At 39.9% G+C, this 24,376-nt stretch overlaps 1 protein-coding gene across 3 annotated transcripts in view; it reads left to right on the top strand.

Moving 5' to 3' along the window:
* PAAF1 (proteasomal ATPase associated factor 1) overlaps positions 1 to 24,376 on the top strand; it is a 60,597-nt gene that overhangs the window by 17,511 nt on the left and 18,710 nt on the right. The window contains exons 7-12 of one of the 3 annotated variants that reach the window (XR_003005553.1): positions 5,939 to 6,133; positions 11,016 to 11,107; positions 12,234 to 12,349; positions 14,113 to 14,195; positions 20,077 to 20,159; positions 21,706 to 21,972. Coding sequence is in view for 2 of the 3 variants with exons in the window: in XM_024761939.1 (XP_024617707.1) it covers positions 5,939 to 6,133; positions 11,016 to 11,107; positions 12,234 to 12,349; positions 14,113 to 14,195; positions 20,077 to 20,159; positions 21,706 to 21,783 (647 nt within the window). In the remaining variant the exon portion in view is untranslated. Of the gene's footprint in view, positions 1 to 5,938; positions 6,134 to 11,015; positions 11,108 to 12,233; positions 12,350 to 12,476; positions 13,233 to 14,112; positions 14,196 to 20,076; positions 20,160 to 21,705; positions 22,164 to 24,376 lie in introns of those variants that run through there. The other 2 variants (XM_024761939.1, XM_024761941.1) reach the window with 2 other exon arrangements.

Below are 24,376 nucleotides of genomic sequence, written 5' to 3'. Positions count from 1 at the left end.
GGCATAGCTCTGCATGTTGAACTTAAGAAGATGCATATTTAACATCCGTGCACACTTAACTTCAGAATACCTTTGGATTACTATAGTTATTGACTGTGCCCTCCACATGAATCCTAAGTCTCCCAGTGTTCTTCAGTTCTCCTTAAGAATCCATGTGTGTCACTTAGCTTAGGTTGAACTCTAGAGTGTTTGTTGATCTGATTTAAGCTTTTATTCATATAGTTGTTCCATTCTTTTGGCCTTGTGAGAAAGTTCTGGGGTGGGGGTAGGCGCTTCTCCAGAATATAACACCCTTACTTTTTTTTCCTTGAGAGGGTTTGTTGTTTTTTTTTTAAATTAGATTGAACAGAAATGATAAGCTTTAGGGGAAATTGCATGAAGTCAGATCCAGGTTAATGTCTGTCAGGTCTTAAATGCTTCTCTCCAGTTAATTCTATAAAGGAGCCCCGGGTTTGGGGTTGCCCATTCTTCAAAAGTATGGAGCCAAAATCAAGATTAATCTCCAATAAAAGCGGCATATATGGGTCACTGTCTTTACCTAGTTGACTTCCAAGTTGCTTTGTGTGGCTCCTTTTCTACAATCTCTTTAGTTCTGAGATTTTGAAGCATTTTAATAAAAGTCATGAACCACATAAAAAACAATAAAGAATTATTATTTGCATTTGTGATCTTTAGTGTTTTCACAAGTGGTGACTAAATAAGAGAAGCAGAAGATAGTGTTGAGGTGAACATGGTCTTTTATTGCCTAGGTAAGTCTTGGCAAGCAAGACATAAAAGGAAGACTGGATTGAACATTACCTGATGCTTATTGCAAAGAATCATCTGGACACTAATAGAGCAGCTCTGTATAAAGATCTGTTATAAAGAATAACCTTTCGTTAGCTTAATTAAGTCCCTGGCTTGCTTACTGCTTCTAGTATATGGAAACATGATAGTAAGGGAGCCAGTACAGTAGAGTGGCAAAACATAGGATTTGGAGACATACAAATCTTGGTTTAAATCTTAATTCTTCCATTTAAAGTCTGGGAAGCCTTGGAAAGTTGCTTAACTTTTCTGAGCCTTAATTTCCTCATATGTAAAATGGGGATAATAGTATTAAATGAAATGGTGCATATGAGAGATTTAGTATAATCCCTGGTATGTAATAAGTGCACATTGAATACTATTATTGTTCATAAAAAATATGACACTATACTTTAAACCCTGCCAGGGAAGTTGAACCTTGTGATGTTTTAACCTACTTGTCAAATGTGAAAAGCAGAAATTGTTATTTCTAATACAGTAGACATTTTTGATCTTAGTTGATATGTAATTGGTCTTTTCTAATGCTTTTAGATATATATTTTATACTTATTTAAAGGATTAGTGTGTTCTTAAGCAGAGATAAGATTTTTGTAAATCTGTCTAATGAAAAGATAAAGCAGTGTTCTATTTGTAATATATGAGTTTACTAAGTAGCTCTAAAGTGTAATTTAATCAGTTTGAAAATTTTTAATTGACCAGGCCATTTAATTAAGGTTGGTGAATTTGGAGATATATATTCATAATCTTAATTCTTTGTAATAAGCACCAGGTCTTTCATAATCTGTGAAAACACTGAGACCAAATGAAACACCATTTCAGTTGATTGGTTGAGGTTTTTTGCTCACCAAGGTAGGAAAGATGCTTACATTTGAGAAACCAGGTTGCATTCTTTTCAAACTCTTATATACTTTCTCTGAAATAGGATATGCTGCCTCCAAGTAATAGGTGCTTCAAGGCTCATTATTTTCTGAGATCTGAATAGAGTAAACTTGTTAAAAAACCTGCCTAGAAATATGAAATTTGCTGTTTCTTACTAATACTTATTTCAGTCATAGTTTCATCTAACATTATTCTTATTTCCCAGACTTTGGCTATGATATTTATCTGTAAATCAGCTGAATCTTTTCTTGAATGCAGATTTTTTTTCATCTTGGTTTATATGTTGAGGACTTCTGTCTGTTCGATTTGATATCTAAAGCCTTTGCAGCTCTGCTAGGTCTTAGCTATGGCTACTTCTCTTACAAAGGCATTCCTGCTCCTTTATAGCTTCTTCTTAAGGTAATTCCTCACAGATTCCTGCTCCTGTAAGGCTCCTCTTTCTTTTATTCTTGTCACCTAAGAGTATAGAGACCCACACTAGATGCCACTATGTTGTAAGTGACATTTTATTAGAGAGGGAGTGATAGTTTTCCACTCTACTTTCATAAAAAAGGAAAACTTCCTAGATGGCAGCTCTTTACTGAGTATTAGTTGAAATTTGTACACAGTTAATACCATTCGTAGCTCCCTAGCCACAGCTGTAGCATCCTGTCTTGGATACATATTTTTCAGAACCTTTTTTTTTTTTTTTAAGTTTGCATCACTTCCATGGAACTCAGCATTTTTAAATAGTGGTTGGAACTTCCCAATAAAGACATAAACAGATCTTTGATGGCTTAGTAAGAGTTGAAGCCCCTTCCTTATGTTCCTATTGGTGATTCCTTAAGATTCTTGAAAGATCTAAGATCCTTTTCTAACTAGAATGCTGAGTGTGTTATGGAGATAGAGTGGAAAGGTGGATTTTCTAAACTCAGGGTACTTTATGATTACAAAATATGTTGTAAATAAGAAACATAAAATAGCAACAAGATATGTTGCCTCCTTAGATCTGCTTCTGAGGGAAAGCCTACTTTTAAAAGCTTATCTAGGCTAACACAACATTGTAAAGCAACCACATTCCAATAAAAATGAATTTAAAAAACCAACATATTGCCAAAAATAAATAAATAAATAAAAGCTTATCTATATGGCCTTTATCCAGTAGATATATAAGTACAAGGATTACATTTTATTTTTCCAACCACTGTAACCAGCTATATAAATTGTATTTAGTTTTTATTTTAAATTGGATATATTTGGAAACTTACCCTGTGAATTAGGTCCCACCTGAGAAAATCATATTTTATCAAACAGGACCTAAATTGGCTACTTTTTAAATTTGTGGCATTTTTATGAATTCATCTTTTTTCTGAAAAAGGCTTTCAAAGTGAAATTTCCACTGAGAGTTGAGGCATGTGGTTAACTGCATGGCTCATCCATCACTTGTACCTTATATTGAGTTTTTATAGAGTTTTTGTCAAGGTTTATATATCTGAAGTCATCTCATCTTGAGCAGAATAGGAGCAAGCCAGGGCACTAGTTTACTAAGTAACCTTTGGTCAGGTACTCTTATTACTCAGCCTGCAAGTGTTTATTGGGCACCTATAATAGGATAATTAAATGGGTTTTAATAAAGCAAGTAGTAGCCCTGCCTGTATCACCATAGGGCCAGACTCCCTTTCTACTCTACAGTCCTGTGTTGTCACATGTATGCCCCTGAAACTCTTTATGTCCTTGACTGTCTCTACCTTTTTACACTGGGTGCTCCTGAAGCCAGGGATCATAGCAAATAGTAAGATAAGGGATGACAAAGGGCTTCAAAAGTCATAAAATCTGTGGACATTTTGGATATTATAACACTCTGCATCTTACTTGATCTTTTTTAGCAGGTGGTCCCCTGTCGAGGTATGGTACAGGGGCCCAGGAGATGTGTATACTCAGCTTCCTGCTGGGCTCCTCTAACACTGCTCTGGCAAAACTGGAGCACTGGCTCACGCTACCTGTCTGCAAACAGGTGAGGTAGAAGCTCAGCTTCCCCTTGACCTTGCTGACGGCTTCCTGGTAGAAGTGGGGCACCATCTTGCATCACCTCAACTTGCACCACTTCCTTTCCTCCAAAGTGGGCTTGTAAGCTCTGTTTCCTGCTGACTGACACCAGGGGATGGGTTAGGAAAGTGGAGTGCTACTTCCCTGTCCCTTATGTTTTACCTCTTTCCCCTGTTGGTGCTGGGTGAGAGTAGAGGCCCAGCTCCCCGCTGACAGTACCCTGCTGGGCCTGGTCAGCGTCGCTGGGTGGGGGGAATTGGAGAGCTGTTTCCTGCTTCCATGGGGGTTGAGGTAGAAATCACTCCCTGTTCAGCCCCACTGAATCTTTGGGAGAGGGGAGGTAGCAGTTTTTCTGTTGCTGTTTGAGTAAGATGGATATTGCCAAAAAGCTTTTCTGTACTGTTAGGCCACCCTTTTCTCAGTCTTCTGCCTAGAGGCAACAGACTGTTCTTGGAGTTGTTTGGTTGTTGTTTTTTGTTTTTAATTTGTGCCCTTTTTAAAAAATTAGTTCTATGTTAGAGGCTTCTGCAGTGTCCTGTCTAGGATATATGGAAGGCAGTAAGGAAATCCAGGGAATTCATTGCCCTGTTGTTCTTCAAGTCCTGAGGTCCCTAGGTGGACTACTTTCTTCTTTACATCTTTCAACCTTCTTGTGCTTGTTTGTTGTCTTATGTCCAGGTTTTTTTAGTTGTAAGGAGAGGACCTGGGAGCAATGGGACTACTCCATCTTGGCCAGATGAGAAGTCACTCCATTTTTACGATTAGTTCCCAATGGAAGCAGCAGGATCTTTTAAGACAGTGATTTTCACACTGAACTGTCTAGGATGTCTACTTAATTTTTGTTTAAAAAACAGCTTTTGTACGACCCAGCAATCCCACTACTGGGCATGTACCCTGAGAAACTGATAATTCACGAAGAGTCATGTTGGGCTTCCCTGGTGGCGCAGTGGTTAAGAATCCGCCTGCCAATTCAGGGGACACGGGTTCAAGCCCTGGTCTGGGAAGATCCCACATGCTGCGCAGCAACTAAGCCCATGCGCCACAACTACTGAGCCTGCGCTCTAGAGCCTGGGAGCCAAACCAATGAGTCTGCATGCTACAACTACTGAAGTCCATGTGCCTAGAGCCCGTGCTCTGCAACAAGAGAAGCCACCGCAATGAGAAGCCCGTGTACCACAACGAAGAGTAGCCCCTGCTCGCCGCAACTAGAGAAAAGTCCTAGCGCGCTGCAACTAGAGAAAAGCCCTCGCGCAGCAATGAAGACCCAATGCAGCCATAAATTAAAAAAAAAAAAAAAAAAGAGTCATGTACCACAATGTTCATTGCAGCACTAGTTACAATAGCCAGGACATGGAAGCAACCTAAGTGTCCATTGACAGATGAATGGATAAAGAAGATGTGGCACATATATACAATGGAATATTACTCAGCCATAAAAAATAAGTGAAATTGAGTTATTTGTAATGAGGTGGATGGACCTAGAGTCTGTCATACAGAGTGAAGTAAATCAGAAAGAGAAAAACAAATAGCGTATGGTAACATATATGGAATCTAAAAAAAAAAACATGGTTCTGAAGAACCTAGGGGCAGGACAGGAATAAAGATGTAGACGTGGAGAATGGACTTGAGGACATGGGGAGGGGGAAGGGTAAGCTGGGATGAAGTGAGAGAGTGGCATAGACATATATACACTACCAAATGTAAAATAGATAACTAGTGGAAAGCAGCCACATAGCATATAGAGATCAGCTCGGTGCTTTGTGACCACCTAGAGGGGTGGGATAGGGATGATGGGAGGGAGACGCAAGTGGGAGGAGATATGGGGATATATGTATGTATATGTATAGCTGACTCACTTTGTTATACAGTAGAAACTAACACACATTGTAAAACAATTATACTCCAGTAACGATTTTTTAAAAAAATAAATTAATAAAAAAAAACAGGTTCTAAAGCCAAAATAATAACTTGAAAACCACTGCTCTAGAAAACCACATGCCACTAAAAATTAAATCCAAAGCTTCTTTTCCATGTCTGTCTCTTGCAGCTAGTCATTGGGAAACAGGGACCCTGTTCTGTTTATTTCTGTTTTTCTGGCACCAGCCTGTAGTACATATCCAGTACTTGTTTGTGAAGGAATAGAGTCATTTATGCAGATATGTCTTCTCTGCCCTTGTAGTTCCTTTACTACCTACTCCATTTTAGGGTCTTTTTTTTTTTCTCTTGCCAGGTATCCTGGATACAGCCATTGTTGATCGGGGGAAGAATGTGGTATCTGGTTCTCGAGATGGGACAGCACGACTTTGGGACTGTGGGCGCTCAGCCTGCTTGGGAGTCATTGCAGACTGTGGGTCTTCCATCAACGGAGTGGCTGTGGGTACTGCTGACAACTCTATAAACCTCGGCTCCCCTGAGCAGATGCCCAGTGAGTTGATAACAGTATATGAATTTATTTTGTTTCCTTATATTCCTTCAGTGTTTGCCTTAGTTTCTCCTTTTCTTCCTTGTTCTCTCCTGCTCTGTAGCTGGTATTTCCATTTTTACCATAAGATTAATATTTGTTGCATATCTACTATGTTCCTGTTGCTTTGGAATCTACAAAGGAAGTATATGTCACAGTTATTGCATTTGAGTAAGTACAATTTAATTTAGCAGATGAGACTAATGCCTGTAAAACAGAGAACAATAAAATTTTGGCTGAAGTAACTTAGTGATTCACTTAATGCAAATATAATGCTTTTTTGGAAGAAGAGAGTGTTTTAGGTTAGTATAGATGAGAGATGTCACAAAAGAAGTTGAACCTTGAAGGATAGATTCAAGTTGAACAGACAAGAATGGGAAGGATGGGAGAATGGGAACTAGGGCAGGGATAGGGGTAGGGGCAGTTCACATTAAAATAGTGTGGAGGTAAAATTGACTGTTGGGTAGAGATGTGCTTCTTTGGGCCAGAAGTTGGCGTAAGCATAGTAGGGGGAAATAGGTGAGTAGAGCGATAGCTCTGGTTGAGTCAGAATGATAAAGGTCCTAATAAGGCAGCTTGCATTCTTTTCTTATTTTCCTATGATTATAACATACTTGCTTCTCTGTTTCCATAGGACTATTTTTCTACCATCATCTCTGCTTCTCGTATCTTTTTTTTAAGAGGCTTTATTTTTTAGAGCAGTTTGGTCCACATGAAATTGAGCAGATAGAGTTCTTGTATACCCTTTGTCCACATACCTGCACACCCTCCCCTGTTATCACCATCCCCCACCAGAGTGGTACTTTTGTTACAGTTGATAGACCTAAACTGACACATCATTATCACTCAAAGTTCAAGGTTTAAATTAGGATTCATTCTTGATGTTGTATATTCTGTGGGTTTGGACAAATGTATAATGACATGTATTTATCATTCTAGTATCATGCAGATTTTTCACTGCCTGAAAAATCCCTTTTGCTGCACCAATTCGTCCTTTCATCCCCTATAACCTTTCGCAACTGATATTTTTACTGTCTTCATGGCTTTGCCTTTTCCAGAATGTTGCAGTTGAAATCATAAACTATGTAGCCTTTTCAGATTGGCTTCTTTCACTTAGTAATATGCATTTAAGGTTCCTGCATGTCTTTTCATGCATTGATACCTCATTTCTTTTTTTCCATTTATTTATTTGTTTATTTTTAAAATGTTTTTCAGGGGGGCCTTCTCTAGTTGTGGCGAGTGGGGGCTACTCTTCGTTGCGGTGCATGGCCTTCTCATTGCAGTGCATGGCCTTCTCATTGCGGTGGCTTCTCTTGTTGCAGAGCACGGGCTCTAGGTGCACAGGCTTCAGTAGTTGTGGCGTGCAAGCTCAGTAGTTGTGGTGCACGGGCTTAGTTGCTCTGCAGCATGTGGGATCTTCCCGGACCAGGGCTCGAACCCATGTCCCCTGCATTGGCAGGTGGATTCTTATCCACTGTGCCACCAGGGAAGTCCTTGATACCTCATTGTTTTAAGCACTGAACAATATTCCATTGTTTTAGTGTACCTCAGTTTATCTATTCATTCATCTACTGGAGGACATGTTGGTTGTTTCCAAGTTTGGACAGTTATGAATAAAGCTGCTATAAATATCCCTGTGTAGGTTTTTGTGTGGATATATGTTTTCAGCTCATTTGGGTGAATTTTGCCCCTCACTGTGGACACACTGCAGGTACTCTCCTCACTCTCTTAAACTTCCCATGTAGATAAACTGTGGTCCAAGAATTAAAATGGTTGCGACTACCACATGTTGCCTCGCCCCTCTTTGGGAATTAATCGATTAATAGGAAGAGTATTTCCCAAAGTGTGACACATGTGCAGTGAGTAGTAAACAAGATCATTTCAGATAGTACACATTTTTAATAGTTATATATTAATGCACACATACGTCACTTCAAACCTAAGATTTCACAGATACTACTTAAAATAAGGTTGAGTTTTTAAAAATTAGTTGGTTTAAAGTAATTTAAATGAAAATATTCTTGTTTCCTCTATTTCCTCACTTCCCACTTACTGTTCAACCCGCCCTAGGATGGTTTGTGCCCCAGCTACTTAACCAGCAGCAGCTCTTGTCGAGGTCACCAGTGACTCCATGTTGCATAATCCAGTGTTACTTCTCTGTGCTTATCCTTCCAAATTCTCAACAGGATACAACATAGTAAACTCTTCTCTTCAGGACACTTTGCTTTCTTGGCTTCTGTACTACCACACTACACTGCTTTTCTCTCTATCTCATTGGCTGCTGCTTCTTAGTCTCCTTTTTAAAAAAAAACATTTATTTATTTATTTGGCTGGGTTGGGTCTTAGTTGCGGCACGTGGGATCTTTTTTAGTTGCAGCATGTGGGATCTAGTTCCCTGACCAGGGTTTGAGCCCAGGCCCCCTGCATTGGGAGCGTGGAGCCTTAGCCACTGGACCACCAGGGAAGTCCCAATCTCCTTTTACATGTCTCCTTTATTCTACCTTTAAATATTGGAGGGCCCTCAGCTCTACAATTTCTCTCTTAGGTGATCTCATCATTTCCATGACTTTAAACATTGTATTTAAGCTGGTGATTTCCAAAAGTATATCTGAAGCATAGATCTTTCACTTGCATTTCAGACTCTATTTAGATGTCTAATAGACATCTTGAACTTATAACACGGAGTGTTTGATTTCCTCCCACCCCAAATCTGTTTTTCCCCATCTCAGTAAATGGCACCACCATCTTCTTGCTCAAGCCCAAAGCCTGAGATTCATTCAAGATCCACCCCCACCGTTCCTCATGTCCCGCATCAGCAAAGTCTGTCATCTCTACCTTCAGAATGTTGCTCATTTTTCCACCTCACGTTCTTCCTCCAGCTCTCCCTTCCTCCTGCCAGCATCCTCATCCATTCTACCATCATCTGTTGCCTGCACTATTCTATAATCTATTCTCCTCAGAGGAACCATCGTGGTCATTTAAAAAACATAAATCAAGGGACTTCCCTGGTGGTCCAGTGGATAAGACTCCGTGCTCTCAATGCAGGGGGCCCGGGTTTGATCCCTGGTCAGGGAACTAGATTCCACACGCATGCCACAACTAAGAGTCCGCATGCCGCAACTAAGAGTCCACATGCCGCCACAATGATCCAGTGCAGCCAAAATAAAAAAATTAAAATTAAAAAAAAGTAAATAAATAAAAAACACAAGTCATATCACTCTCCTTTGTCTCTACTCTCCTCTAGCAGCCTCCTTTTTGTATTTTTTTGTTTGGTTGGGTTTTTTTGGCCATGTGGGATCTTAATTCCCAAACCAGAGATTGAACCTGCATCCCCTGCCCTGGAAGCATGGAGTCTTAACCACTGGACCGCCAGGGAAGTCCATAGTGGCCTCCTTTTATACATATGTTTGGCCCTCCATATCCATGGGTTCCTCATTCAGAACACAATCTACAGTTGGTTGAATCTGCGGATGTGGAACCTTTCGATATGGAGGGCCAACTCTGGGGACTTGAGCATCTGCGAATCTTGGTGTCTGCGGCGGGTCCTGGAAGCAACCTTCTGTAAATACCGAGGGACAACTATGTATTAAAATCCTAACCCCTTACCATGGCTTATTACAAATGCTTACACTTTCTAACCCCTGCAGTCCTCTCCAGCCTCAAGTCACACCACCCTCTGCCAGTTCCACTGTGTCCCAGCCATAGGTCTCTGTTCTTTGAGCACAACAGACTGCCAGCCTCCCGGCTTTTGCCTTGTTCTTCCCTTAGCCTAGAATATACCTCCCAAAACTTTTCACATGGCTGGCTTCTGTTTACCATTCATGTCTCAGTTGGAAAATAACCTCCATGAAACCTTTTTAAAATTGAAGTTTAGGGCTTCCCTGGTGGTGCAATGGTTAAGAATCCACCTGCCAATGTAGGGGACACAGGTTTGAGCCCTGGTCCGGAAAGATCCCACATGCTGCGGAGCAACGAAGCCTGTGCGCCACAACTACTGAGCCTGCGTTCTAGAGCCCGCGAGCCACAACTACTGAGCCTGCGTGCCACAACTACTGAAGCCTGCCGCCTAGAGCCCGTGTTTTGCAACAAGAGAAGCCACAACAATGAGAAGCCCATGCGCTGCAACGAAGAGTAGCCCCCGCTCACCACAGCTAGAGAAAGCCCACATGCAGCAACGAAGACCCAACGCAGCCAAAAATAAAATAAAAAATATTTAAAAATAAATAAATAAAATTGAAGTTTAAAGTTACCTTCCCCCACTCATTTTCCCACCATCTACTCCCTTTTGGTTATATTTTCCTGTTTTATTTCCTTTGTGGAACTCATCACTGTCTGAAGATATCCTACTTGTTTATTTGCTTATTTTACTATTTCCTATTTCTACTAGAATCTAGAATCTAGAATCTACTACTCCTTGAGAGTAGGTACCTTGTCCCTCAGTAAATATTTGTTTAGTGAATGGATAGATCTCATTTCCTTCAGACCATAAGAGCCTTGAGGGCAGAGACTGTCTACTTTGTTCAGCCTTGTACTCCTGCTCCAAGTATGGTATCTTTCCATATTAGAGATGACTTAATAATAATATTTTAAAGTTGGGTTTATTGAGATATATTTTACATGTAGTAAAAGTTATCCTTTTTAATTGCACAGTTCTGTGAGTTTTGACAAATATGTACAGTCATATAAACAATACCACAGTCAAGATATAGAACATAATGTTTTTTTAATATTAATAAGTGAATCACTAACAGAATAACTCAGTAAACAGCCATCAATAGTTGTGCTTTCTGGGTACTGCCAGCTGATCAGCCTAGCCCATTATTGACATAGCTTATCTGTCATGCAGGTGAACGGGAGGTTGGAACAGAGTCGAAAATGCTGCTGTTGGCCCGAGAAGATAAGAAACTTCAGTGCTTGGGACTGCAGAGCAGGCAGCCAGTAAGTGGTTCCTCTAAGACCTTTGAACTCTGGGGCAACCTGGGTCACTCTGATTCTTGGAAAGCTGTTTTGAAAACATTTCTGATTTCTCTGTATGTTCACCTTTTGAAGAAGCTGCATGAGTGAGAGGCAGTACAGTATAGTGATTAAGAGCATGGGATATGGAATAAGGGCAACATTTAAATCCTGGTTCTTCCTAATGGCTGTGACATTGGACAGGTTACTTAACCTCTCTGAGCCTCAGTTTCCTCATCACTAAACTTGTCATAGTAGGATTTACCACATAGTGTTATGTGATGAGATTAAATGTCCTACTGCTTTGTGACCTTTATCAAGTCACTTTCCCTCTGGGCCTTAGTGTGCTGTATGTAAAATGATAAGGTTCTATAGATTCCCTTCTTCCTCTAAGGTAATGTGAAGATTTTCTGAGTAAAGGACTCACGCATTCAGGGCTCTAGATTAATTAATGACCAGAATATCTTTCATAGAAGAATTGAATTTTCTTCCTTCATTTGCTGAGGTTTTGCCAAGCAGACTCTGCTCTTAATTAAACTCTGAGTTTCTTGAGATTTTCTAAATTTCTTTCCAGCTCCTGTCATCATCACCCAGACAGCTTGAATGATTTGGTTTGACCACAGGCTTTGTATTTTCATTTCATCTCATGACTTCAGTGTGCTGGTGATGTTTCCATTTTCAAAGTTTGTTCTGGGAACATCACTATTTTTGAGCATATTGCCTTTATACTCTGAATTTCCATGCTGGCTTTTACTTCCAAAGGGAAATCAGGGGTTTTTGTTTGTTTTGTTTTCTTTTTTTAGAACTTTCAAACTTTACTGTTTGAACTAACACTAAGGAATAAATAAAAGTCTAATAGTTTGGGTTTTTTTTTTTCAGGTACATGGGTGACTTGTGATTCTTTAAATTGCCACTTTGTTTCTTTCCCTTCAAAAGGTTGTCACAAGTGCCTTGAAGCAAAACTTAAATGTGTGAATTGCAAGTGTTTGTCAAATGGAGGGTTGTGCTGGAAAGAGGGTAAAGGAGACTTTTTAGTTTCAAGGATCCCATGAGTCAATGTGTTAAGGGGAAATCGTATGAAACCTGCATCTTTGTCTCCTACTTGTTCCAGGTGTTCCTCTTTATTGGCTCAGATGCCTTCAACTGCTGTAGTTTTCTTTCTGGCTTCTTGCTGTTGGCTGGGACACAGGATGGAAACATTTATCAGCTGGATGTGAGGAGTCCAAGGTGAGTCCCCATTTGTTTGCATGATGCAGGTCTTCTGCAGAGTGGAAATTTTTATTGGCTTTCACAGTGATTTAGTCTGGCATACAAATGGCTATTGAATCAAGAGTATGTTTTTCCGTTTATAAAGGTTTTCCAGTGTGAATTGTCTGATTGTTCTTATTATTCCTGGAATCACATTAAAAGGTAATTTGATTCATACTGTCATGATTGTCATGATTGCTTTGGAAATTAAGCTTAAATAATGAACTAACATTTCACTTACAATAATTGTGTAAAACTTTTCATTTTAAGGAGCTTAGTAATTTTCTTCATGGTATTAGATCTGGGTTGGCCTAAGATTGATCATTTTTAGTTCAGGTAAGCCAGCTCTGATTCTTTATTTGGCTGTGATCATAACCTATCTAAAATAGGCTTTATCGTGGTCTTAAAGATATCCAAAGGGAATCCACAACCTATTTGTCCCAGGATTTAATAGTTTCTACAATTCTGTCCCTTCCTCCTTCTGTTTCCTTCCTTTGTTCAACTGATATTTATTGAATGGCTTCTGTAGGCATTGGGCTTTGTGCAGGGCAGTGAAAAACAGGAGTAAAAAATAAAAACTCTGCCTTTGAGGCATTTGGAGTCTAATAGTAAAGATGAACAAGTAAAAGACTGTTATGACACAGTGTGATCAGTGGTCTGACAAGGCTATACACAAGAATTTGAGGAACCATCGAGAAGGAGAGGGAAGAAGGTGAGACTACTTCTCCAAGGAAATGAGGCTTTAATTGGATCTGGTCTAGTAGAAAGTTACCAAGTAAAGAAGAGAAGGACCTGCCTTAGGTAGAATAGCATATAGAGAAGCATGAAGGCATGTAAAAGTATGGCACTTTGGGCTTCCCTGGTGGCGCAGTGGTTGAGAGTCTGCCTGCCGATGCAGGGGACACGGGATCATGCCACGGTCCGGGAAGATCCCACGTGCCGCGGAGCGGCTGGGCCCGTGAGCCATGGCCGCTGAGCCTGCGCGTCCGGAGTCTGTGCTCCGCAACGGGAGAGGCCACAACAGTGAGAGGCCCGCGTACCGAAAAAAAAAAAAAAAAGTATGGCACTTTAAGGGACCTCTGTGTAGTTTAATACGACAAGTATGTACCCTGCCGATGGAGCAATGATGAGAAGTGATGCCAGACAGGAAAACAGGAATTTGCTTAGAAAGAACTTACATACCCTCCCAAGGAGTTTGGACTTTATTCCAAGAGCAGTGAAAAAATTTCAGCTGAAGAATGACTAGCTTATACCTTTTCTTCCATAATTTATTTTCGTTTTGTACTTGTTTTTGCCTCCATGGAGATAGGGAACCTGATTATTGTTATAAAGTCACATATATGTAATTGATTCTCACCTTCCTTTTTCGTTTTACAGAGTCCTGACAATTTTAATATTTCACAATTGTCTTAATTCTGTCTATAAGTAAAACGATTAACATATTGTTAACATTGTTATCTTAAACCCTTGTCAGGCATCCCCTAAAAACTGGAAATATCAGTGGTGACTTAGTTAATACAGCTCAATAACATGTTTAGATTCACTCCAAGGTGGTTTTGAACAGACTACCTTGATCTACCATTCAAGGATTTTGCCAGGAAAGAAACCATATGAATGTTTAATTTCTGTCCACATTTGTCCTTTGTGCTGTTATGCAGTTAGTGCTGTATGTTGAATATAGTCAAACATTGCTTCTGAAGGAAAAAAAATTGTAAAATTGCCCCATTTATTCTGAATCCTAGGGCTCCAGTACAAGTCATCCACAGATCAGGAGCACCAGTTATGTCCCTGCTGAGTTTCAGAGACGGATTCATTGCTAGTCAAGGTGGGTCCAGGGGCCAGTTGAGGGAGGTGATTTTATATAGTTCAACTAAACATAGGTTTAAGTTCCTGGTCTGTGGCAGGGCTAGGCTCATAGTCCTACACGATTCTTTGTCGTACTGTACTTTTTATATAGTGTTTAATACCCTACTTGTAATTGTCTCTGCCCCCTCCAATTTGAGCTTCTTGAGAGTAATGACTGCGCTTTATTCATTGTGTTATCCCCAGCATTTACTTCAGTGCCCACTATGTAGTTGGTGCTCAATAAACATTGTCAGAGTAAACGTACTGGCCCTTATTGCAAATCATTGAGAATTCAATAACGAATCAGTTACAGTCTCTGCTCTAAAGGAGCTCACAGTTAGTAAGACAGACAGACATGTGGACATGTGATTGAATACCATTTGATAAGTACTGCAGCAGAAGACTATATGGGAACATGGGGAACAGCTAACTCGAGTGGTAGGAATGCTGCTGGGATGTCTTCATGGACTGGGTGATGTGTAATCCAATAAATATTTTACCAACTGGAGATGTAAAGATGATGCACATTGAAGGCCAAGGCTATAGTGTGTACAAAGTCATAAATAAGTGAAGCGGGGCAGAAAGGAGGGATCTATCATTTATTAGGTGCCTAGCATGCAGTAGGTACTGTGTTTGATGTTTTACATGCATAGTCTGGGTAAAGTGAGTACCTTGGTGTAACCAGTACAAAATATTTAGAATGGAGTTTGGGAGTGGGGTTGGGGAAAATACATGGAAGAAGGTGTCCATTAAGGGACACTGAATCCTCATAGGAATGTGTAGGTGAGGAGGACTGGTCTATAGGCCTGAAGGGACCACCTTATGTGAGTATTTTGGTGTATCAGTTAGGATGTTTTTGGCTGTTAGTAACAGAACACCCAACTGAAAATGGCTTCAGTAATTAGGAAAATGTACTACTTCACTTAAGAAGACATTCGGGTTTATGATGGCTCCACATTAGATTAATTTAGTGATTTGAAAACAAAGTCAACAGAGAGACTAAGAAAAGTTAACTCAGTATGGTATCCTGGATTGCATCCAGGACGTTAAAGACTGGTGAAATCCAAAAAATTATAAATTAAAACTGGCCGAGGGGCATATGAGAACTTTTTGAACTATCTTTGTAACTTTTCTGTAAATGTAAAATGATTCTAAAAATATTTTTTTAATATTTTAAATTTTAAAAATGAATAAAAGTTTTAACAAGGAAAAAAGAAATAATATCAAGAACCCAGCTTTGCTTCATCTTTTGGCACTCTCCTCCCTAGCATGCTGACTTTTTCCCTCAGGTTACAGTGCAGGATAGCTGCTGCAAGTCTTATCTTCCCATAACATACAAATTGTTACCCTTTTTAAGAATGAGGAACATTTCCTCAGGAGCAGCCCAGCAGACTTACTCTCCTGTGTCATTGGCCAGAATTATATAATATATGATGTGCCCAGAAGACCTAAATAGACATTTCTCCAAAGAAGACCTACAGATGGCCTACAGGCACATGGAAAGATGCTCTGCATCACTAATTATCAGAGAGATGCAGATCAAACCCACAGTGAGGTATCACCTCACACCAGTCAGAATGGCCATCATCAGAAAGTCTACAAATAATAAATGCTGGAGAGGGTGTGGAGAAAAGGGAACCCTCCTACACTGTTGGTGGGAATGTAAATTGGTACAGCCACTATGGAGAACAGTATGGAGGTTCCTTAAAAAACTGAAAATAGGGCTTTCCTGGTGGCGCAGTGGTTGAGAGTCCGCCTGCCGATGCAGGGGACATGGGTTCGTGCCCCGGTCTGGGAAAATCCCACATGCCGCGGAACGGATAGGCCCGTGAGCTGTGGCCACTGAGCCTGCGCGTCCAGAGCCTATGCTCCGCAACGGGAGAGGCCACAACAGTGCGAGGCCCGCATACCGAAAAAGAAACCAACTGAAAATAGAGTTGCTGTATTATCCAGCAATCCCACTCCTGGGGATGTATCTAGAAAAGACAAAAACTCTAGTTCAAAAAGATACATGCACCCCAGTGTTCATAGCAGCACTATTTACAATAGCCAAGACGTAGAAACAACCCAAGTGCCCATCAACAGACGATTGGCTTAAGAAGATTTGGTGTGTATATATGTACAATGGAATATTGCTCAGTCATTAAGAAGAATGAAATATTGCCATTTGCAGCAACATGGATGGACCTAGAGAATATTATACTAAGTGAAGTAAGTCAGAGAAAGACAAATATATGACATCACTCATATGTGAAATCTAAAAAATAATACAAATGAATCTATATACAAAACAGAAACAGGCTCACAGACATTGAAAACAATAGGCAACCGACAGTATCCAGATTTCCATAGTCATCTCTCTGATATAGGTCCCTTTCATCCCTGTCAAAACTGGTGCCTTATTTCCCTAGCCCTTTGATGTCCAGACCATAGCAAAGAGTAATCAGGAAGAGATATGGGAACATATGTATATGTATAACTGATTCAGTTTGTTATAAAGCAGAAACTATTGTAAAACAATTGTAAAACATTGTAAAACAATTATACTCCAATAAAGATGTTAAAAAAAAAAAGTAATCAGGAATCTGTACACCTAAGTTTTCTAGGTGTCTGTGCTCCCCCTCTCTCAATCTCTTTCTCCCACATGTCTGGGCATCAGTTAGTGATGCAGTGGTACTCTATATAAAACCTTAAAAAGAATACAGGGCTTCCCTGGTGGCACTAGGGAAGGCCTGTTTCCCCCAAAAAAAAAAAAAAAAAAAAAAAAAAAAAAAAAAGAATACAGCTGGCATAAGCTTGTGACAGCTTCCCTTGATGCTGCTGCCAGCACTCATGATCCTATTTTATTTTATTCCTTTTGCTGCCATACCACACTCTTCCCTTGAAATCTCTGCAGTGTGCCCTGCATCCCCATCCTTCTGTTCAAACTGCCCTCTTGAAGGCCACCAATCATGAGCCCCTTGCTAGATCCAGTGGCCTTTTATGTGTACAGTCCTCTCTTGTCCACTAGTCCCTAAGCTTCCTTGAGGACAGGTGGCACGTCTTCTTCGTCTCTGTAACCCCAGCTCTTGCACAGGACTGAAGAATCTCAGCAAATGTTTGTTGAATGAGTGAGTACATATGTTTCATCTTTCATGATTCTTAGTGGTAATGGATTCTGTTATGTTATTTCTTTCTGAAAACTATGAGGTCTTTTGACTTTGGTGATACTAATTAATCTCCTGATCATTCTCTTTCTCCAGTTACTGCTCCTTTCCCTGATTTCCCTGGTATTGTGCCTAGCATGATTCATGGTTTACTGTAGGTTCTCTTAATTTTTTGTTGACGTTGAATCCTTTTGCCCTTCCTAGTATTGTTGCCGTCCCTAAACCAGAGATACTTCCTGAGTTCAGCCTTTGTCCTTCTACCTTTTCTTCTCCATGCTTCCTCAAGGACCAACTGTTCTCATGGTGTTAGCTGTTAATGATTGGAATCCATAGCTCTAGCCCTGATCTCCTACTTAGCCTTTATTTTATTGGGCAGTTGCATGATATAGAAAAAGCATAGATTTTGGATGCAAACTGACAACCTAATCAATGAATTTATATCCTCACTCCATCACTTACTATTAGATTCAGCTCTATGAAATTCCTAATATATGGCCTTTTTTTTTTTTTTTTTTTTTTTTTTTTTGCGGTATGTGGGCCTCTCACTGTTGTGGCCTCTCCCGTTGTGGAGCGCAGGTTCAACGGCCATGGCTCATGGGCCCAGCCACTCGGCAGCATGTGGGATCCTCCCGGACCGGGGCACGAACCCGTGTCCTCTGCATCGGCAGGCGGACTGTCAACCACTGCACCACCAGGGAAGCCCTATATGGCCATTTTTGATTTATAAAAATGGCGGTTGTATATGGTTTAATCTAATAGTCCTATGACCTTTGTAAACGACTTCACTTTTCTAAGTCTCAGTTTACTTAGAGATAAAATAGGTACTCGACATAAAGTAGACATTCTATAAGTGACAGTTTCTTCTTACTCCTGTAACTACCCCTTGCCCTATAAGCCCTCCTAAAAAGTGTTTCTTCTCATCATGATCCAGTGAAAAAGCACACACTCACAAAAAGTAGAATTATGCTATAGGGAAAGATATGTGGAAGTATCAAAGGAATAATCAGCGTTACAAGAGGTTGATGGGAGGAAGGGTTTACTATATGGGGTGGTTAGAAATGGCTTCCTAGAGGGAATGGGAATAGAGCTGGGGCTTATCAAGTAGATTTGTATATAGAAACCTGAGTGCAGAATAAGAGCTATGGTAATCAGACTTTCTTATCTCCCCTGTCAATATTTCTATATGTATCTCTAAAATATATATGAATCCTTTTTTGGAAAAGATTATTTTTAATAATAATAATGCAAGAAATGATAAATTCCTCCTGTATGCTGCTGGTTGCAGTATAGATTAACAGATAAATTAAAATTGATTAACAGGTAATTTGGAAAGCAGTTTTTCAGATTTCCAAAAATTTCAAATGGTTAATTAATATCTTTTGATTCTTTTCCAGGGTTCTATACAAAGTCATAAGCTTAATATAGAAAAAAACCTTATGCATAAAGATATTCTTTTATGCAGTATGCTCTCAACCATGTAAAATAAAAATTTATACAGAAAAGGTTGGAAAAATACATTAAAATGTGAACAGTAATTATATTTAGTGGTAGATATGGGTGATTTTTTTGCTTCTGTTTCTTTACTTCTATTTTTAATTTTTTTTCTTTTTGGCTGCACCGTTCAGCATATGGGATATTAGTTCCCCAAACAGGTATTGAACCTGTGCCCCCTGCATTGGGAGTGTGGAGTCTTAACCACTGGACCACCAGGGATGTCCCTGTTTCTTTATTTTTAAAGTTTTCTTCAGTGAGCACGTGCTACTTTTATATTAAATAAAACAGGAACAAAAATGTCACCCATTCAGCAGTTTATAGATCATTCCAAGTTTCATTTGAGCATACTCTTCTGAGAAAATTAAGTTTAAAAATTAGATATACTTTTATTTTCTTGGTATAACTTTTCTCCTTTGCCTGATTTATGTGGTCAAGTTTATAGATTGAAGAATAATTTGGGAGCATAGTTGTTTTATATATTTATTTATTTATTTATTTATGTATGTATGTATGTATGTATGGCTGTGTTGGGTCTTTGTTGCTCTGCGTGGGCTTTCTCTAGTTGTGGCGAGCGGGGCCTACTCTTTGTTGCGGTGCACGGGCTTCTCATTGCAGTGGCTTCTCTTGTTGCAAAGCACGGGCTCTAGGCACACAGGCTTCAGTAGTTATGGCATGCGGGCTCAGTAACTGTGGCTTGTGGGCTCTAGAGCGCAGGCTCAGTAGTTGTGGCGCGTGGGCTTAGTTGCTCCACAGCGTGTGGGATCTTTGCGGGCCAGGGCTCAAACCCGTGTCCCTTGCATTGGCAGGCGGTTTCTTAATCACTGAGCCACCAGGGAAGTCCTGGGAACATAGTTTTCTTAAAGAAAACATTTATACAGGCAAATTCCCTGTTAAAAATCATTGTCTAGGATAAGTTTGCAAATATATGTATAAGCCTACAGTTGCTTGCTCTGTGCCCTTAGCAGTTATTGCTAATCAAAGACAACTCTGAGCTTGCACTTGGCCTTCAGATCCTCTCAAGGCCAGCATTTTAGGCAGTCACTGTAGGTCCTCATATTTGGCCCACATAATGAGTCCTGTCTACCATTCTGTGTCTTAGGACAATCTTCTTTAGGCTAGTGACGTACAGAAATAAACTAAAATGTTGAGGGGTTTGGTTTTTTTTTAACTTTGCATGCAGCTTTCTCTTCAGTTATCTTAAGTTTTTTTTCTGCCTTTTAGGTGATGGAAGCTGTTTCATTGTCCAGCAAGACTTAGACTATGTCATTGAGCTCACTGGGGCTGACTGTGACCCTGTGTACAAGGTACAGACCTGAGAGGAGACCAGGCCTGGGTGATTCTCACCTGGGACCTAGGGCTTTTGAGGGGACTGAATCCAGATACTTTGTGGTTATTAGGGGTAATACAATACTAAGGGGTGGGATAGGAAGAAATAATTTTGAGTCAGAAGTGACTTCATCACTTACTGGCTCTGGAAACTTAAAAAATCACTTTACCTCCTCAGTCTGTCAATTTGTCTGTAAAATGAGGATAACAGTGAGATAATGCATATGAAATTTCTTTGTATATTTTAAATATTCTGTAAACATTAGCTATTATTACTATTGTTGTTGTTATTATTATTATTTAAGTTCAAGACTGATTTGGTTAGAGTGAAAAGAGAAAAATGAAAGGGGAAAGAATATTTGTTGACCAGACATTGTTCTAGATGTTTTTACATATATTATCTTATTTAATAGTTGTTATCATCCCTTGAGATATAATATTATTATTCCTATTTTTTCTTATAATTAAAAAAAATTTTATAATTAATGCATACTTATAAAAATTCAAACAATACAGACTGGTACAGACTTCAAAGTCTGCTTTAAGACTTTTTTGGTTCCACTCTTTCCTGAAGTAACTAGCATTAATAGTTTGACATGTAGAGGGAAGACATATGGGATCATATGTATATGTATAGCTGATTCACTTTGTTATAAAGCAGAAACTAACACACCATTGTAAAGCAATTATACCCCAATAAAGATGTTTAAAAAAAAAAAAAAAAAAAATAGTTTGACATGTATCTTTTAAGACTGTTTTTGGAGAATTTGCACTTACATCTTTGTGTATTTATGTAAATAATATAGTTTTGTCTTTACTTTGTACATAATTGGGATCATTCTATATGTATTGCTCTATGACTTGGGTTATTTTACATGACATTTTGGAGCTCTTTCCAGACAAATAAATATATAATAGATACATTTCATTTTTTAAAATTCCTGCATATTGTTCTGTCTTGTGAATTAAAGTATCATTTTCATTTTACAAATGAAGAAATGGGCCCAGAGGGGTTGAGAAAGTTGCTCTGGGTCATGCAGCTACATATTAGCAAACCTGTGATTAAGCTAACTCCAGAAATCATGCCATTTCCATTAAATTAGTGGTGCTTAGCCTTCTTTGAGTCTCAGACTACTTTGAGAATTTGATGAAATCCTCCTCAGAAAAAAAAAAAGGCACATTTTGAGAACTCCTTTGCATATAATTTTATGAGGTTCAAGGATACCCAGGCCTTTCTATGGACCATCTGCTCCCCCAGTACACACTGTCTGCGCTAAACCATGCACAATGCTAGTGGGTTTGTTCTCCACTTGGCCACTTAGTTTCTCTGTTCTGTAGTCATGAGCCCCCTTGATTCTGGCCAGCTATTTTTTTTTTATATATATCATGGATGTAAGTCTTGTCTTTGGAGTCAATAAAGCTTCTCAGACTCATTTGTACTAGTAGGGGTCAATGACAAGGCTCTATTTTTTTGAAATGGAAGAATCCCAGGCTTCCTTTGAGCTATGAACTCTTGTGTTTCAGGTAGCCACATGGGAGAAGCAGATCTACACGTGTTGTCGAGATGGTCTTGTGCGACGCTATCAGCTCTCTGACCTCTGACCCCTTGGGAAGAGGAGTCCCAGTTAATGAAAAAGATTGACTCTGACCAGCAGTGAGCAGAAACATCATCAAGGACCATGGAAGGACCATGGGTGCCCTTTATTGTATTGGGTACCCTTTGGAAGAAACAAAAAGTCAGCTGCATTGGCCCATGTGGAGCTATCATTCCATGACAGGACCCACTTTGAAGTGAGTAAGAAGCTCACATTTGCTCGCTGCATTTGTCCCAACTTCTCCCTTAAACTCACCCCAGCAACATAGGACAAGGATATGGATGCTTATAGTTTGTCACACTGATTGTGTTAAATGTTTACAAGGACCGGAGGACTGAAGCCTGTTCTCTGGAGGAAATAAAGAAAATATGTTTGGAGGAGTCTGAATTTGAGAATCTTTGTTAAATACTGCTCTAGCAAAATGTCAGTCACTGGTGATGGGATTCCCTTCTCAGGCACTTCCTGTTATCCTGGCTGTAGGGTAGGACTACTTGACAGTAGCAGTAAATATCCCATACGCAACCTGGGAAAGATTCTTAGACAGGTAGGGTAACCAACCTTCCCAGTTTTCCTCGGACTGAGGGGTTTTCTGCTACATGCCTTCTGTCCCAGGCAAACTGATATGATTGGTCAACCTTAATACAGGTGATGAAGTTGAATCATATAATTGTAAAGGCAGCGGCTGTCAAAGTGTGGTCCCTTTGGACCACATAACAGCTGTATCCGATCACCTGGGAACTTGTTAGAAATAGAAATTCTTGGAAACCACCGCCCCCCCGACCCTTTCAGACTTAAATCAGAAATTCTATGGATGGGGCCCACAATCAGTATTTTAACAAGACTCCCAGGTGATTCTGATTCTTGAGACCTAGAGAAAAAAATGGTGAAGGGCAATTTCGTCATAGGTGGAACTCAGGGCTCAAGGGATGGCCAGGCCGGTCTATAGGAGATGAGGCTGGAGAGGTTGACAGGGTCCAAATAGTGAACGGCCTTGAATGCCAGGTAAGGAGCTTGAACTTCACTTGATTGGCTATGGAGAACCACAGAAGGGTTTTAAGCAAGGATACAACATGGTCACCTCTTTTTTTTCCTTAAACATAAAAATGGAATCATAATGTATGTATTCCATGGTTTATTTTCACTTAATATCTCTGAGTTCTTTCCATCTTAGTACATTTAGACGTTCCTCAATTTTTTTTATTTATTTATTTTTGGCTGCGCTGAGTCCTTGCCGCTGTGCATGGGCTCTCTCTAGTTGTGGCGAGCGGGGGCTACTCTTCATTGCGGTGTGTGTACTTCTCATTGCAGTGGCTTCTCTTATTGCAGAGCACAGGCTCTAGGCACGTGGGCTTCGGTAGTTGTGGAACACGGGCTCTAGAGCACAGGCTCCATACTTCTGGCACATGGGCTTAGTTGCTCCGTGGCATGTGGGATCTTCCCGGACCAGGGCTCGAACCCGTGTGCCCTAAATTGGCAGGCGGATTCTAAACCACTGCACCACCAGGGAAGTCCAGACCTTCCTCATTCTTTTTCATTTTGAATTTTATTTTATTTATTTTTTTATACAGCAGGTTCTTATTAGTCATCAATTTTATACACATCAGTGAATACATGTCAATCCCAATCGCCCAATTCAGCAGACCACCACGCCCACCCCCCACCGCTTTCCCCCCTTGGTGTCCATATGTTTGTTCTCTACATCTGTGTCTCAATTTCTGCCCTGCAAACCGGGCAGAAACCATTTTTCTAGGTTCCACATATATGCGTTAATATACGGTATTTGTTTTTCTCTTTCTGACTTACTTCACTCTGTATGGCAGTCTCTAAATCCATCCACGTCTCAACATATGACCCAACTTCGTTGCTTTTTATGGCTGAGTAATATTCCATTATATATATGTACCACATCTTCTTTATCCATTTGTCTGTTAGTGGGCCTTTAGGTTGCTTCCAGGACCTGGCTATTCTAAATAGTGCTGCAATGAACATTGGGTGCATGTGTATTTTTGAATTATGGTTTTCTCTGGGTATATGCCCAGTAGTGGGATTGCTGGATCATATGGTAATTCTATTTTTAGTTTGTTAAGGAACCTCCATACTGTTCTCCATAGTGGCTGTATCAATTTATATTCCCACCAACAGTGCAAGAGGGTTGTCTTATAGTTTTCTGCATACAGGTCTTTTGTCTCCCTAGGTAGGTTTATTCCTAGATATTTTATTCTTTTTGTTGCAGTGGTAAATGGGAATGTTTCCCTAATTTCTCCTTCAGAGTTTTCATCATTAGTATATAGGAATGCAAGAGATTTCTGTGCATTCATTTTGTATCCTGCAACTTTACCAATTTGTTGATTAGCTTTCTGGAGAGTTTTTATCCTAAATGGGTGTTGAATTTTGTCAAAAGCTTTTTCTGCATCTATTGAGATGATCATATGGTTTTTATTCTTCGATTTGTTAGTACGGTGTATCACATTGATTGATTTTCGTATATTGAAGAGTCCTTGCATCCCTGGGATAAACCCCACTTGATCATGGTGTATGATCCTTTTAATGTGTTGTTGGATTCTGTTTACTCGTATTTTGTTGAGGATTTTTGCATCTAT

Source organism: Neophocaena asiaeorientalis, unplaced genomic scaffold, assembly GCF_003031525.2.
Source record: "Neophocaena asiaeorientalis asiaeorientalis breed wild unplaced genomic scaffold, Neophocaena_asiaeorientalis_V1.1 scaffold263, whole genome shotgun sequence".
NCBI classification, from domain to species: Eukaryota; Metazoa; Chordata; class Mammalia; order Artiodactyla; family Phocoenidae; genus Neophocaena; species Neophocaena asiaeorientalis.
This window is presented reverse-complemented; position numbering and strand designations above follow the sequence as displayed.